Below are 16,529 nucleotides of genomic sequence, written 5' to 3' on the forward strand. Positions count from 1 at the left end.
AGCTTGCTCAAACTCATGTCCATTGAGTCGGTGATGTCATCCAACCATCTCATCCTCTGTCGTCCCCTTCTTCTCCCGCCTTCAATATTTCTCAGCATCAGGGTCTTTTCCAATGAGTCAGTTCTTCCCATCAGATGGCCAAAGTATTGACGTTTTAGGTTCAGCATCATTCCTTCCAATGATTATTCAGGACTGATTTCCTTTAGGATGGACTGGTTGGATCTCTTTGTTGCCAAAGGGACTCTCTAGAGTCTTCTCCAACACCACAGTTCAAAAGCATCAATTCTTTAGCACTCAGCCTTCTTTATGGTCCAACTCTCACATGTATGGATATACATGACTACTGGAAAAACTATAGCTTTGATATTGCGCAACGGAGACGTATTCAATTATCCATCCACTCCACAAGCTGCTCAGGCAACCGGGAAACGGGGCTGGCCCAGCTCCGGTGTTAGTGGCGTCGGGCTGGGGGGAGAGGCGAGCACTGGCTGGAGCTGTCACAGTAATCAATGTGCAAAAGCGAACAGTGGTGAGCGCTGAGAGCAGGCGGGCGGCCGAGCCCCGCGGGCTTGCCCCTCCACGCGGGCAAAGGCCCGTTTTCCCGCGTCACGCGGAGACCTGCCGTCTTGGGCTTAAGGACCTTCCAGGTCCCTTCTCGGTTTCTCTAATAAACTTTTGGGAGGCGAGGGTGTCAAAGACACGAGGAAGCATCTGTCGACCCGAGGCAGGGAGCTGCTGGCCCCAAGGGGACTCTCGGAAGCGCGGCCGGACCCCGCCCCTCGACAGCCGCGGGCTCCAGTCACACGCTCCAGCTGGCAGCGCGGTGGTCAGAACGGACACACATTCCCGGGTGAGGGCATGGGTCCCGCACCACCAGCTACACTCGCGCGGGATTCCTCGCGCCGACCGCCCCTCAGACTGACCGGAGGGCTGAGCCGCGCCTTCCATCGCACCGCGCCGCTCCGACTGCGCCTGCGCGCCGCCGCCTTGTGCACGCTTTCCCGAAGCTCCCGCTTCCCTGAAACTTGTCCCGTGCGCCACGCCGTCGTCTCCAGGGCAACCCGGCGCCTCCTAGTAACCGCGCGGCCCGGCTATGGCGGCTGCGGGCCCCAGCGTGTTCCTGCTCATGGTCAACGGGCAGGTGGAGAGCGCCCAGGTGAGCGGCCGTGAGTCCTCCAGGGTCGAACCTCGGGGAGGGAGCAGCATGACAGGCTTGGCGAGAGGTCGCGTGGACCCTCCGCCACGAAGTGCGGTGGGGAAACAGTCCTGGAGGGTTGAGTCAGGCCGAGGCCACAGTCGGCCGAGCCCGCGTGAAGACTCGGGCAGGGGCCTCCATCCACCCCGCGACCCTCAGCTCCTCCGGCGCGGGTTGGTCTGACACAGCGATGGTGGCAGTTGTCCTGACCTGGAGGGTGTGTTTGTCCCATGGAAGGGGACAGTGCTTTCCAGTCCCCTGCTCGTCCTAAGAACCGTTTGTTACTACTGTAGGACATGATATATGCCAGTCTTCATGCCCAACCCCGCTCAGCCAGTCCTCACAACAACCCTGTGAAGTAGGTATTACTTGTACCGCCATTTTACAGATGGGAAGTTGCCCAAAGGAAGTGGCAAAACGAATATCAAACCTGGTCTGATGTCAGAGCTTTGCTGGATTTGCCTTTCCAGGCTGTTTTTAAAATATTATGATTATATTGTGAGTACTAACCAAGGTGGTTTAGGTAAAGCCCCAGGGGGTCTCTTAGTGGGCATCTCCCACCTTCCTGTTTTATCAGGGTAGCTGCCCCATGCTCCCACCCTGTCCACCTCCTCCTTGGCCTGGTATCTAAGGCCAGCTTCCCCTCTTCTGCTTGATTCCAGCAGGGGCCTCAGCTGGGCTGGGTCACAGGTTCCTGTCTTCTCAGCAGCCCCTCGTCCCCACTCCTTCTCCTCTCTGCTTGGGCCGCTCTGCAGGCGGTCAGCTCCCACCACGCCCTGTGTCCTGGGAGCACCTGTCTTCTAGACCTTTCACTTCGGCACCATTCCTTAGACCTTCCTGTGGCCACCCTGTGCCAGGTGCTAGGGACACAGAAAGCCCACACACCTGTCCCTTGGTCACAGTCTAATGGAGTTGAGAGAAATAAACATGGTCAGTGCTATGATGGAGCACCAGGGCCTGTGGAAGCTGGCATGTGGCTCCAACAAGCTGGAAGTCAGGGCAGGTTCCCTGAAGTGTCAGTTTTGAAGGGTAAGCAGGAGTACTCCCAGTGAAGGAATGAGAAGGGCATGTCTACAGATGTCAGAGCCTGAGCAAAAGCCTGGGGGCAGCAGTGGCCCTGGTCTTGGAATCAGACCCTCCAATGAAGTCCATATCCACGCCCCCTGCTCTATCAGCACCCCCTCCCCAGGTACCTCATGTTCAGAGTTGCTGGTGGCTGTACCTACCTGGCTAACAGGTGGTCACAGCATGAGTCTCTGTGAGCAGAAGCTGTGTGTGCTTATTTCCACAGTTTCCTGAGTACGACGACCTCTACTGCAAGTACTGTTTCGTGTACGGCCAGGACTGGGCCCCCACAGCGGTAAGCTGGGCCCTACGGCCTCCCAGACTCACAGCTTTTGTGACTGGAGGGGTTTCTGAAGGCTCCATTGCAACCTTTCCCATCCCAGTTCAGAACCAATTAAGAGTTCAGGGGTGGCACACACGTGAGTTTGTTCCCAGTGAGGCCGGGTCAGAGAATGCAGAGATCCCTGATCCACCCCTAAAGCTGTGGTCACTCCCGGGCCCTGCCCAGCAGCGAACAAAGCCAGACCAGCCCAACCTTGCTGGGGCCACTGCCTGAGAGGGAGACAGACTCAGGGTAGTAAACACGCCAGGCTGTTGCCCAGTAGCAATAGTGAAGGGAAAGTGAAGGCAGGAAAGGGAGGGATGAGAGGCCAGAAAAGGCCTCCTTACGACGGCAACTGAGCATCAAGCTGAAGGAAGCAGGGGGGTGGACCAAGTAGAAGGCTGTAGAATAAACTAGCCAGGCAGAAAGACAGGGGAGAGGGCAACAATCTGCTGGACCGTCCCCTCCTCTGCAGGAGGTGCAGGTGGAGCTTGGGCACCGGGAGAGGGGAGGGGCCTCAAGGTTTAAGGCCCAAATGGATAGAAACCCTCAAATACCTGGGAGCCGCTCTGTCACGTCTTAGGTCCCTTTGTTTGGCAGAAGATGGTGATGAAAACAGCTCTCAGCTGCCACCTCGGCGGTGGGGTGGGAGGGCATAGCAGCCTGGAGCTGGGACACTGGCCGTCACTGTCATTGTCCTCGCAGGGGCTGGAGGAGGGCATCTCACAGATCACCTCCAAGAGCCAAGATGCGAGGCGGGCGCTGGTGTGGAACTTCCCCATCGACGTCACCTTTAAGAGCACCAACCCCTATGGCTGTGAGTCTGCAGGCCTCGTCGTGCCCATCCCTGGGGCCCTCTGCCAGCCTTGTCAGGTGCTCTCAGACACCTGGCTGTTCTCCCCTCCTTCCCACTTATTTGTGTGCACTTGATCTTTCCGAGGTTCTGAGGAAGTCAGTGAGGCCCAGCCTGAAACCTTGGGCAGCGACTGCCTGTGAAGGGCAGAGCCTGGTGTCTGGGGCTCAGCAGTCTGGCCCCTCAACGGCTTTCCCCCATCCATCACCACTGTGCTCCCATCAGTCCCGAGTCCCTGCTCCTCCTCCAAGACCCTGCCCTGAGCCAGGGGTAGGCCCTTCTCTCTGCCATGGACACCCAGCCCTCGTCCTACCTCTGACCTCCCAAAGTTCTCCTTTCCAGTGTCTGCAGGGTTTATTGTCCACTGTACCTGGTTGTCTGTGATCACTCTCACTTAATGAGTGCTGCTGCTGCTGCTAAGTCACTTCAGTCGTGTCTGACTCTGTGCGACCCCATAGATGGCAGCTGACCAGGCTCCGCCCTCCCTGGGATTCTCCAGGCAAGAACACTGGAGTGGGTTGCCATTTTCTTCTCCAATGTGTGAAAGTGAAAAGTGAAAGTGAAGTCGCTCAGTCATGTCTGACTCGTAGCGACCCCATGGACTGCAGCCTATCAGGCTCCTCCATCCATGGGATTTTCTAGGCAAGAGTACTGGAGTGGCTTGCCGTTGCCTTCTCCGTAATGAGTGCTAGCTGCGTGCAAAGCCTGGCTGGCTCCACAGAGCTATGCGTGCTCTCCATGCGTGGGCTTGGCTGAGCTGTGAGATACTATCTAGAAGGCAGGCTTCTCTCCACCTCTTCTCCTGTTTAGGAAAGAAACCAAGACTCAAAACAGTGGCATCATTTGCCTTCAGCTTCACCTCTAATAGCTGAGCACGGATCTGATTTCACAGCCCAGGCTTTCATGCTGCGTGCGGCCAGAGCCCAGGCTTAGCGGGTGTGGAGGATCTGGGGTCGCAGGTCTAGAGCAGAGGCTGCCTGATGACCCTCCTGGGCAGGACAGCCATCCTGTTGTCCATGAGTAAGAAACTTCCATTGACTTCCTGGAAGACAGCACTAGGTAACGTACCAATCTCCTGCTGCCGAGGACAGGTGAATAAAGTACTGAAAAGCAAAACCAGAAAACAACTACGTGAAGACATCAGACAGGCAGCAGAGCATGGAACTTTAGCTGCCAAGCTCCAGGAGCAAAGGAGGGCTCCAGAGAGACCCCGCCCCGACTCCCCCTGGGAGCATTTGCCAATTCTGGTAGAGGTGATGGAGATGCCCATCGAGACTTTTGTTGGCCAGATATCAAGCTGTAATTATACAGCACAGTGAGGAGGGCACCAGGACAGATCCATACGGAGCCCCAGGCAGAACTGAACCTGTGCAGACAGCTGGTTCATGACAAGGGTCAGCACAGGAGGAGAAAGGGGACTTGAGAGTGGTCTGAGTGACCAAGAAACAGGACAAGGCCTCAGGTTTATTTTAGGAAGAACAGTTACAATTAAGGAAAATGTAAATTAAAGCTAAAGTGAGGGGCTTCCCTCATGGCTCAGTAGCAGAGAATCCACTTGCCAGTGCAGGAGACATGGGTTCGATCCCTGGTCCAGGAAGATCCCACATGCTGCACCGCAACTACTGAGCCCAGGAACCACAACTTCGAAAGCCCTAGAGCCTGTGCTCTACAGTAAGAGAAGCCACCGCAGTGAAAAGAGCCGCACATCACAACAAAGAATAGCCATTGCTCGCCACAACTAGAGAAAAGCCCACACAGTGATGAAGACCCAGCACAGTCAAAAATAAATACAATCATGTAAGAAAAAAAGAGCTAAAGTGAGTGGCCACAGTGCAGGCACCAGAAGAGCCCAATCAGGAAGCTTGAGGATGCCAGGTTGTGGTAAAGGGTTCCAAGCATTGGCTCAGGGAACAAGGCCAGAGTGGGTGCTGCGCCCAGGGAAGCAGCTGGGGGGACATGTGCCGAGCCCCTGCTTGACTGTGTGCCCCACAGACATGCTAGATGGGACCAAGTCGAGCAGACCCTGTCAGTGACATGGTTTGGTTGCATCTTGTGAACACTGAGTCCAAGAAGCTCAAAGCAGAAACCTATGCACTGTTCCATTCCCATGGTACAAAGTTCAAAACACAGGCAGAACCAAAGGACTGGGCTGGGAACACTTGCTTTGGTGGTGAAACCTTAGGAAAAGCAGTGACAATCTCTGAACGCCCCTCCCCGCCCCAGGAGCACTTCCTGTGAGTTGGCCGCGCCCCACCTGCCTCCACCAGAGGGGCCCAGAATCGAGGGAGTTCTCTTCTGGGCCTCCAGGGGGCAGGACTGCCCGCCGGGAACACTGGCAACTGTTAGGATTCCAGAGGAAGAGCGTGCAGACTTCTGCTTCCGCTCTGTCCTCCTGGACCAGACCGCATACCACCCCTCCCAGAACCCGCCCCACCAGCCAGAGTCTGACGCCCCCTCAGAAAAGGAGGTCCTAGGACTGGACCCCACCCCATCACACCCGGATGCCTGCCAACTTCCTGGGTCTGTGGACAGTGGAATCAGACAGCCGGGCAGGGCATCGGCTGGTACTAGCCAGCTTCCAGGCTCTGCCCACCTCCTGAATCCTGGATGGCAGAAGCCCCTGGTGCGGGGTGGGGGGGTCCCCACATTGACCCTGTTCTCCATTAGTCCCACGCCTGGGGCCTTCGAGGACCACGGCCCTGCTCTCTGCCCTGCTTTTCCCAGGATTCCCCACAGGCTGACCCCTGCCTTGTCATTCGAAGGGCCGCAGATCGTGCTCAGCGTGTACGGGCCAGACGTGTTTGGAAACGACGTGGTCCGAGGATACGGGGCGGTGCACGTGCCCCTCTCACCTGGCCGGTAGGTCCTCCCTCCAACATGCTCCCTGGGCAGCTTTGGGAGGTGGTCACCCTCTGCCAGGCTCTTATCCAGAGGAACCCCCCTGGAGGCGGGGAGTAGATGGGGCCTTGCAGGGGTTGGGGCTCAGCCCCATCTGGGAGGAGGCAGGGGTGGAGGGTGTCCTGGGCTTCGAGAGGCCCCAGGAGTTGGAGTGGAGACACTTATTCCTTCTTTCCTTCCTGAGAGCCTGCACGGCTGCCGCCTTTGTGCGCGGTTCTGCTGGCCTGAGGACGAAGTATCAGACACATGTGAGCTCAGGGCCCTACCCTCGGCAGCCCCCATTAGCAGGCAGGGGTGGGGAGTTGAGGCTCTGTCTTATCAAGCCCAGTGACAGATGTAGACACAGTGCAGACAGGACGTTTTGGGCATGGGGGCCAGGCGGGCCCTAAGGAGTAGGACTAGGTCAGAGGGGTGGAGGGAGGAGGCAGCCGAGAGGTGTTGGGACAGGACCCGCTCGCTGATCACAGCGGGTGGGACTCTGGGGGCTGCCATGGGCTTCCTGGAGGAAAGGTATCCAGGCAGCACAGGGGGACATTTGGGGAAAGGCAAGACTCTGTGAGGGCGCAGCTGAGCCAGGGTTGGTATCTGTAACCCTCACATCCTCTGGCCCTTGAAAACAGGCAGGGCTCTCGGGAACTTGGCCCTGGAGGGGGCCTCGGCTTTGACCTCTGGGCACTGCAGCTCGCCCCACACTGGAGGCTCAGAAAGTTCCAGCACTCACCTTGATTCAGCATAGCTGTGAAAACATTTGTTTCAGGCACAAAAAGACCATCCCCATGTTTGTCCCAGAATCTACATCTAAACTGCAAAAGTTTACCAGGTGAGTAGATGCCTATCCCCGCTGTCCCTGGGGCACCCGTCCTGGCCTCAGTGGTCGGAAGGGGGGCTGTCACATTCCCCCACCCCTCCTTGTCATGCTGGACACCTTTGCATGAGGGGCCTCTGCCAGGAGGTGACATCTGAGCAGGGCCTAGAGCCAAGGGTGGGGCCATCGTGGCAGAGCCCAGAGAAGGTCACAGGCACAGGGAGTAGGGAGTGGACTTGGCAGCGCAGCCAGTGGGGTCCGGACACCGGGTCTGGGCGAGACCAGCCAAGGCCTCTGGCCCCTTCCCTCATCTGAACAGGAGCTGGAGGGTGGCTGGGCCTGGCTGGCTGTCGGGGGTAGGGATGGAAAACAGTCAGCTCAGCTGCCGGGTGGGCGGGCAGGATGAGGGGAATGTGGCTGGCTGGAGGAAGCTTCCTGAGCTCTGAGGCCTGGGGAGCATGGCTGGGTGCTTGCTGCCCCTGGGAGCTCCTCCAGAAGCCACTGTGATGGGGCCTGTGTCGGCTGGAGGTGACCTCACCATCCACGCGGCAGCAGTGGGGTGTCAAGGGCCTTGTGGGTCCACGCATCCTGGCCATGTCCACACTGCTCAGGGGAGAACTGTGGGCCCCCGTGTGCCATCTCCCTGAGGAAGGGGCTTCTGGCTCGGGAAGACCTCACTGCTGACTGGGTGGTAGCAGGGGTGTCTTCTGTTCTTCTTGTGGCGGCGGGGGGCGCGCATGGGGGGCGCTCTTGCCCCAGCTGGACTGTGTGAGCTTGGATGACGGAACCCAGGGCAGCAGCTGGATCGACAGACTTCTGTAGGCCAGGGCCCCTGGGAGGCCGCTGAGAAGCTGGCCAAGCAGCCCCTCCACGCACCCCTTCTCTGGCTGCTCTGCTCCTAAGCACCCTTCCTCAGCCTGCTGCCTACCCACTCCCCTGCGGCCGCTTTCTGTGGCCACTGTGACCGGTTACCACAGACATGGTGGCTTAAAACCAAAGATGTTAAGTTCTCTCAGCAGGACCTGGTATCTCTGGGGCCATCACTCAACCCCTCCAATCTGATGCTCAAGGGTTTCCCCAAGATGCCACCACATGGGCAACTCAGGCACGCCTCTGTCCCGAGGAACTGGTGGTGCTCCTGCAGCAGCGTCTGTGCTTGGCACGTGCCAGCCCCGGGGGCTGCTTCCCCAGCTCGGTCCTCAGCACAGCCTGGGAAGCAGGTCTAGGTGGAGCCTTGCTCCTCCGACAGGGAAACTGAGGCGCAAACTGTCAGTGAGTTTCCTCCCTACCCACCGTGGCCCACATACCTCGGTGCCTGTGTGGGTGCAAAGGGGCCAGGCGAGTGCCACCTCCCTGCTGTTGGCAGCGAGGTGGGAGGACACTCTGCCCAGGCGGGAGGCATGGACATCTTGGCCAGAGCCCTGTCAGGTAGGGCCCGTGATCACGTCCCCGGGACACTTGAGAACACTAGGGCCCAGATTCGGGAAGTGACTAGTCTCGGGTCCCGCTCTACTAGGAGGACAGCGGGGAGCCCGGGTCTTGTCCCTCTGCCCACCCCCAAGGACGGCTGCCGGACTGTGGGGTGGGGCCCCCTGGGTTCAGGCCGTGCACCCGCCCAGCCCTAGCCCTCCCTCTGCTTTTGCCCACAGTGCCCATACCCGTGGACGGCGTCCAGCTGAGGAGGAGGGTGGCATGGGGAGGCTCTGCCCCTGGGAAAGGGCCAGAGGGAGAGCCCATGCCATGTCTGCAGGACCCCAAGCTCCCTTGCTCATCCGCTCCCCTGTCTTCCCAGCTGGTTCATGGGACGGCGGCCCGAGTACACAGACCCCAAAGTGGTGGCTCAGGGGGAAGGCCGGGAAGGTAAAGGTTCACCCCTCACCCTGGGGAAGGTGGGCCTGGAAGGGACCAGTTGGGCCCCCAGGAGTCAGATGTGTGGAGCAGGGCCCAGCTCAGAGGGGTTGCCACTTCCATCGCCCCGTCCCCAGGGCAGCCTCTTTTCCCAGGGAGGAATGAGGGCTGGGCAGTGTCACCCCCACTTTCCAGGAGGGAACACTGAGGCTGCCGATTCCCAAAGCAGCCTGGATCTATCTCTGACCCAGCTTGGCTGACTCTGTCCTTCTGTCCCCAGTGACCCGTGTCCGCTCCCAGGGCTTCGTCACTCTCCTCTTCAACGTGGTGACCAAGGACATGAGGAAGCTGGGCTATGACACTGGGCCTCTGGACACACACGGCATCTCGGGGCCCAGCCCACCCCAGGGCCTCCCCCGGTGAAGGCGATCGTATAATAAAGTGTAACCTTTTCACAGAGCCCGGGCTGGGGCTGCGCCTACCTCTGCAGCACATCCCCTGGGAGCAGGGCCTGGGCCTCACCTCAGAGGCCACTGCCCATGGATGCTGCACAGGAGGGCCACCAGCACACGAGCTTGGACTCAACACCGATCCCACGGCTCATGGCTGTGTGCCCCTCACACCTCGACATGCTTGGCCCTAAAACCTGCCTGCTCAGTACTTGGCACGTGTCAAACTGACCATGCTTCATGGCTCCAGTTGATGCCCGCCATCCTTGGACAGGGGACAGGGTGAGGGCCTCCCCAGGTGGGTGGTGTTGCAGGGGGTAAACCCACTTGCCCTCGGCCAATGTCAGGCCACCTGACTGCCTGCCAGCAGCTTCAGGGGAGACCTCTGGGCAGGTCACAGGGCTCGCCCAGTGTTCTCTCCTTGGCAGGATTTGAAGGGCACCTCCGGCCTGACATTCCCCCAGTTCCTCTGTAAACCAGAAGTTTATGCTATTCAGGGCCACTTCCCCTGCCCCAACTCATTGTGCACCCTGGAACAAGCAGCAGGACGCTGGCCTTCTCTGCATGAGGAGTCCTCTCCAGCTCTGGCCTCTGCTCTGCAGGCACATCCCCCAGGGCCCCATCCCAGCTCCCAGAACACCCCTGGCCGTCAGACCAGCCTATAGCCACCAGGCTCCAGCCATCCTTGACACATCCCCATCCACCTGGATGGTCCCTCCCTGACATGGCCTCTCTCTCAGCCCCTCCCTTGTAATGACCTTGACCTGTACAGGAGCTCCCCAGTCCACTCCTTCCCCAATGCTCAGGCTCACACAGGCACCGGGACCACCTCAGTGGCCAAGCTGGGTCCGGGTGGGAACTGGCTCCTGAGCTGGCCCCTCGCAGTGTTTCGGGATTGATGAGGGTGGAGGCAGGGGAAGGACACAGCCAGAAACCGCATCATGATACAAATGATAAATTATATTTATACAGTAAATAAGTATCAATAGTCAATACATTGAGTTCAAAACCAGCCACCTGCCCCTGGACTGAGAAAGGCTGGGCGACACCCCCACCATGGCACCTGGCAGGAGGGCACTTGATGGCACACATCCCACGCTTTGGCAGTGCCAGTGGCTTCATGATCAGTGCAACGGGCAATGGGAAGAGGTACCCGGGGACAGGTCTGATCGGGGGCAGGAGCTGAGGCTGCCTAGGCCTCGGAGACCCATGTCACATCAGGAAGGGCTCTTAACTGATGAGGAACTGCTGGCCCCATCACCCAGTAGTGTGGTCCTGCCACCTGTGCAGGCGTCAGCCCATCCCTCCCTGGGGAAGCATCTTGCCCCGAGCCTCCCCTCCCCTGGGCCACTGGGAGAGGAGAGCCGGTCCAGCCTTCCTGATGACTCTGGAGCCCGGGCTGGACGTGGCCCCCGAAAGGAGGAGCAGGGTGAGCTCTCCAGGCTGCTCTGTCAGGCTCCCGTGCCCAGCACTACAAGCAGAGGGACCGGGTGTTAACTGCCCTTGATGCCGGAGGCGAGATATCCACTGTGGAAATGGAGACTGACGTCCCAACCAGGCTAGCTGACCAGACATGGGGCAATGTCCCTGCTCTGGGGAGGAGTGAGTCTCTTCTGATCTTTGTGACTTAATACTTTTTTAAATTGTGGTGGGTAGGGCAAAGGAAGCAGGGGAGAGGGAGGTAAGATTAGTGCATGTTTGTTAATATCTTTTCTGTATAAGAGTGATTTTCGTTCCTCCCCAAAGAAAGAGATGGTTATTTCTACATCACGTGTCTGGAGGGCAGATGAGTGTATGGGAGCCAGGCCTGGGCCACAGCCTGTCAGCCTAGGGCTGCCCCAGGAGCCACAGCAGAGCCCCACTGCCCTCCCCACAAGCCACCAGCACTGTCCCCACCTCTGCCCTGAGGGTGGAGTTAAGGGGGAGGTCACAGAGACAGGGAGGGTTCCATCCCATGTTTCCACTGTAAACGCAAGTCTTGTTAACTGCATGCCTTCAGTCACAGAAGTTAGCTGATAAAACCTGGTGAGTCACATATGTTAGATTTTGTCTTTAACTTTCTTCACGTTGGTACATCAGTAAGAAAAATAGCCTCTCTCTTAGGATCTAGCCAAAAAGGCTGAAAGTCAGTTTGGTAATTTACCAAAAAAGGGAGTTAAAGGAAAAGGCAACTGGAGGCTACAATTTTTTGTTACTATTGTAGGTTGTTTTTTTTTAAATATCTTTTATGTGTAATCAAATTCCCATATTTTTCCTATAAAGAATTTGCTTTAGTTTTTCCATAAGGCATTTTTTTGTCTCTTCATATTTAAATTTTCTTTCAGAGTTAAAACCATAAATAAGAGAATTTAAACCGCTAACATGACACTGCCAATATCTTAATTCAGCCAGACCTGGTAAATTCTATCAAAACTAGACAGTTAAATAAGAACCACGTTATAAAAATATTAGCCAAAAAAAGACTATTTGATAATTCTGCAAACTCAAATATGAAACTGTACTAAACAAAATCTGTGCAAACGCATACAAGCATGGAGCACGTGGCAGGGCTACGCTCAGGTTAGTTTAAAGCTTCTCTAGTGGATTTAATTCAAGAGTTGTTCCACGGTGGTGGCGTTCACTTTGAACTCACGCACGAGTCAAAGAAAAGTAAAACACACACAACTGCGTCCCCAAAAGGTCAGTGTCTGAGGTGCCGGCACTCCATCCGGTCCATGCCTGGGGCTGCCCGGGGTGTCCCTGGGGCTAGGGGTAGGGGCCGGGTCCTGGGCGAGAGTGTCCCAGAGACCCTGGGCTGAGGCTGGACTGGCACTGCACATGGCCACCGCCTCGGCCAAGCCCCTGAGAGCTGGCAGATCCCCACGGAGACAACGGGGTGGCCAGGCTGGGTCAGGGGGCTGCCACACGACACGGGCCTGGGGACCCGCATGCTGTGTGATGCCTCTGTCTTCCGCCAGTGCTCGCCCCTCAGACTGAGGCCCGGGACCACAGAGACACCCTCTGTTCAGGAAGCCAGACGGGACACCCTGACACCCATCCCCCTGCTCCCCGACCCCTTCCACAAGCGTCAGTCCCTGCTCGGCGTCCTTGGCACGGATGCTCTGCATGGGTCCCGGCCGGGCACTAGAGGAGGAACGGATTGGTTGTGCCAGTGGCCTGAGTTGCCGACGGGGGTACGCCCAGGCTGCCCACCATGTTCATCGCAGCAGGGCCCAGTGGCGGCAGGGAGGAGCTGCTGGCCCCCAGGCCTGGGTGGGAGGCTGTGGAGGTCATGGAGGTCACAGCCACAGGCTCCACGCCTGGGCTAGGCCCAAAGGACGCACTGCCCCCTAGCACTGGGCTCCCCCGCAGCTGGTTCAGCGTCAGCGGCTGCGGCTGGTTCACCTGGAAGGGGTTGACAGGGGCCGAGGCCGGGGCAGCACCTGGGGAGAGAGCGGGAGGGGCAGCGGCTGTGGTCAGAGCAGCAGCGTCCCTGGGCCCCGGGGCTGGACTGCAACGCCAGGGAGCCACCCAGGCAGCCCCGCCTCCGGGCGCGATGTCGAGTAGGAAACTCAGGCTGTGAGAAGCCAAGTGATGGACCAGGTTTATGGGGCCCAACACCTACTCCAGGCTGGCACCCTGAGCACCGTCAGCAGCAACCACAGGTGTGGGGAGAAAGGGGAGCCCTGGGGGAGGCGGGATGAGCAGTGCAGCCTGAGAGTGGTCCCCACATGCTGCACCTGGGGACCCTGACCTCATGAAATCTCAGAAATCCCGCGGTCAAGGAGAAACTCAGACCCCTATCCCCTCAGGAGCTCATGGCTGCGGGTTCTGCACTTCTGCTAGAGGCTTTCAGAGCTCGGCCCTGTCAAGTCCTCAGGCCAAATGCCCTGAACATGACCCGTTCCTGTCCTTGGACAGCCCAAGGAAAACTTGGGGAAGGACAGGGGCTTCCTAAAGAAGAGGGTTGCCTGGACTGGGGCTGAAGGGTAGACCTGACCCTCTCGCCCGGGGAGAAGCAAGACAGCCAGGCTGGTGGGACAGAGCATGTGGCAGGGACAGTGAGTGGTGAGCGGCTCACGCAGCTGAAGGTGTGAGCACACAGGGGCTCGGGACTGGGGTGGGACATGGGGCCCTGGCCACCGACTCGAGGGCTGGGGCCTATCCTGCAGCCTTGTGGAGCCCCTGAGGGTGAAGAGCCCACCAGCAGGCAGGATGGGCTTGGGACAGAGGGCAGAGTTCTGGTCCCAGAAGAGGCAGAACCCAGAGCAGGGGCAAAGTGAGGGTCCCTGGAGCACGGCTCGGCAGAGGGCCCAGGTACGCTCACCCGAAGTGGAAGCAGCCAACCCTGGCTCCCCTGGCCCCCAGCACTGTCCCACTGGTGCTTGCTAGAGGGTCTCCCTGGCTGGGGGCACCAAGCAAGGGGCAGCTTCTGCTCGGTGGTCTCAACTGAGAGGAGGGGCTGTTTTCCAGCCCCTCACAAGGCCCCTGAGAGGCACCAGCGCTGGCCCAGGATGCGGGCACTCCAGAGCATGCTTCCCACCTGCCTATGGCCTGTGGGAAAAGTCTACCCATGGTTGGAGGGAAGGTCAGTGCCCACAGGCATGCCCCAGGGCCACTCTCAAGAAGGGTGGATGGCTGGGGAAACCCAGGAAGCCACATACCTGGTGCCAGGAAGGGGTTGAGGGCCTGTGCCGGTGGGGCTGGCCTGGTCACCAGCGAGTCCAGGTTGACCAGGGCCGCATTGGGGCCCAGGAAGGACTCTGGGGTTTTCCGGGCACCACTGGGCTTGCTCGAAGCGACGGTCAGGGGCTGAGACTCAAAGGGATCAGGGCTGGAGGTTCCATTGTTCTGGGCCGGTGGAGAGGCTGCCTTGGCTGCAAGACAAGGACACACGGACCAGTGAGCTTGGAGGGCGGGGGCCCAGGACAGGCGCATCCCCACCCTGCAGTGTCCAGAACCCAGATTTCCTCAGACGCTGCCTCACTGGGGATGTGCACGGCTGCCCCAGAGGATAGGACATTCATGGCAGAGCTTTCCCAACAGCCCCAAACTGGAGCTGCCAGCAGCCAGAGGGCAGGGCTCGCACCACCAGACCCAAGTCCAGGGACAGAAGGCGTGAGGAGGGAGAGACCAACAGAGAGAAGCTGGGACTAACAGCGCAGCAGCGTCTCCACACACACGACGACGGCTTGTGGGTTGGTGGCTACGTGTGAGCAAATCACATCTTTTGGATGTTTTCATTTTCTAAAGTTTCTACAATGAAAGTGAATCTCTCAACAGTAAGAAAGCAAATGATTTTTAAAACTTCAGCCAATAGAGGGTGTGCTGAGACAGGCTAGCAGGACATGGATGCTCTGCCGAGATGTGAGAAGGCAATGTGGATGCGGGTTCCTAGAAATGGTGGTGTCTTTGCTCGTTGTTCCTGCAGCCCCACGTCCAGGAGCCCAGTCTCGAGATACACCACACAGAGACACACAACCTAGAAGTCAACCTGAAATGTCCTCCCCTAAGCAAAAGATTCAGTAACATTGCTGAGATACTACAAAACTATTTCTAAAGGATTTTTAAAGCTGAGAGAAAATATTTTCAATCTGTTTTTCCAAAAAGTCACGGGGGCAGGATTGGACTCTCTCACACCAGTGTGAGTTCAATGACAAAGGCCATATATAAGAGCTCAGGAAAAGTACTGGGATGAAGCTCGGTGGCCACAAGCACATAGAAAAATTGGAAACGATTCTCATTTTGTTCCATAAGCTTTTCCAAACTGTCTATTGATACAGTGGAACTCCGCTGGAGTTGAGGTAAACACTTCGCAGGCCCAAGGAAGCATGTTCAGACTTCTCACTAGGCGCGGGGAGCAGGTATGGACAGTTAGGTTGTGCTTTGGCTGGAGGACACACGGAAGCTTGCTGCTTTCTTCACATGGCAAAACAAAGAGCCCAGGAAGCAGCAGTTCTAAGGCGCTTCCGGCCAATCAGCCGCAAGGCCTGGGGGTGGCACGGGATGCCAGGCTGCCTGTACCTTAGACCAGCCCAGTCCGGCTGCTGGGGGAGGCACAGGAGGCAGTGGGAAATGGGGAAGGGGAGCCGAGAGGAGAGAGAAAGGAGAAAAGTTGCTCTGGCAAGAGGGGTGGCCCTGAGGATGCTCTGTCCCCAGCCCTGTGGGGTGTGTAAAGTGGGTATCCAGCCCCTCCCTCTGCCCTCTACCCTGACCCCTCCCAGCCTAGGGGCACACAGGGAGAAGTCAGGCCTCCTGCACAGTGGCTGATGGGCAATGTGGGAGCTGCTTGTGTTTGCATGTGCATATATCTGTGTGTGCACGCACACAAGTGTATATGTGTGTCAGTGTGTGTGCATGTTTGTATGTATGTGGATATCTGTGTGCATGTGCACATGCACTTATATGTGTGTGTGTCTATGTGCGTGTCTGTGTGTGCGCACATGTACGCACGTGTATGCATGTGTATATGTGTATCTGTGTGAGCATGTCTCTGTATGTGTGTGCATATATCTGTGTGTGCGTGCCTCTGTGTGTGTGTCTGTGTCAAAGATGCCTGCCCATACAGAGACCTGAGTGGCCTAGAAAAGGGGTGCCTCTGGGGAGCTGGGAGGATGAAGGCAGACAGAGGTGGGGCAGGGGCCATGCGGGGCTGCAAGCCAGGGCAGTAGCCTCTGCAGGCAGCCCCAGGGCAGGAGGCCAAGGTGGCCCAGAGAGAGGGCATCCACTGCTGCCCCGAGTCACCCCAGTTCCGAGTCAGATAAGAGGAAAGCACGTTGAGTTGCTGGGCTCATGACTGTCATCCCTGCAGAGACGGGGATGGTCAAGGGCACAGGACTGCGCAGAAACCACGACCACCTCATGTACCTGCTTTTTTTGAAGTTCGGAGGTTGTCAAATTCAGAGAAGTCATCTTTAATTGTACCATTCAGATTGCTGAAGAGATCGAAGGACCCTGGGGGAGAGAGTGGTGGTGACTGCAGGGGGCCTCCACTTCCCTGCCTTCCACTGCCCACCTGGGCTGGGGTGGGCAGGCATCTCTGCCCCTTGTGGGGAGAACCAGAGAGCCAGTTGAGGAAAGGGAGGTGAAGCACAGCCTTGGGTTACCAGGTGGGC

At 58.0% G+C, this 16,529-nt stretch overlaps 2 protein-coding genes across 11 annotated transcripts in view; one reads left to right on the forward strand and one right to left on the reverse strand.

The window, feature by feature from the left end:
* The first annotated feature begins 891 nt into the window (after window positions 1-891).
* B9D1 (B9 domain containing 1) lies at window positions 892-10,264 on the forward strand. 3 transcript variants are annotated; one of them, XM_055407427.2, is made up of 7 exons: window positions 1,006-1,156; window positions 2,487-2,555; window positions 3,288-3,455; window positions 6,198-6,294; window positions 7,091-7,153; window positions 8,931-8,998; window positions 9,267-9,406. In XM_055407427.2, the coding sequence occupies exons 1-7, from the start codon at window positions 1,094-1,096 to the stop codon at window positions 9,267-9,269; spliced, it is 531 nt and encodes a 176-aa protein (XP_055263402.2). In that variant the 5' UTR covers window positions 1,006-1,093; the 3' UTR covers window positions 9,270-9,406. The 3 variants fall into 3 exon arrangements, with proteins under 3 accessions (XP_055263401.2, XP_055263402.2, XP_055263400.2); XM_055407425.2 differs by having other exon boundaries at window positions 1,008-1,156; window positions 3,288-3,399; window positions 9,267-10,264; XM_055407426.2 differs by lacking the exon at window positions 8,931-8,998 and having other exon boundaries at window positions 892-1,156; window positions 9,267-10,264.
* A 110-nt stretch (window positions 10,265-10,374) lies between these two features.
* The window catches only part of EPN2 (epsin 2), a 51,782-nt gene continuing 45,627 nt past the window's right edge, over window positions 10,375-16,529 (reverse strand). For all 8 annotated transcript variants that reach the window (XM_055407418.2, XM_055407415.2, XM_055407420.2 and 5 more), the window contains 3 exons: window positions 16,282-16,368; window positions 14,079-14,291; window positions 10,375-12,857 (listed from right to left, as the gene is read on the reverse strand). In XM_055407418.2, coding sequence (XP_055263393.1) covers window positions 12,559-12,857; window positions 14,079-14,291; window positions 16,282-16,368 — 599 coding nt within the window. In that variant the 3' untranslated portion in view covers window positions 10,375-12,558. The remainder of the gene's footprint in view (window positions 12,858-14,078; window positions 14,292-16,281; window positions 16,369-16,529) is intronic.

This window comes from Moschus berezovskii, chromosome 20 (genome assembly GCF_049115385.1).
Source record: "Moschus berezovskii isolate FMDL1 chromosome 20, NW_MosBer_1.0, whole genome shotgun sequence".
NCBI classification, from domain to species: Eukaryota; Metazoa; Chordata; class Mammalia; order Artiodactyla; family Moschidae; genus Moschus; species Moschus berezovskii.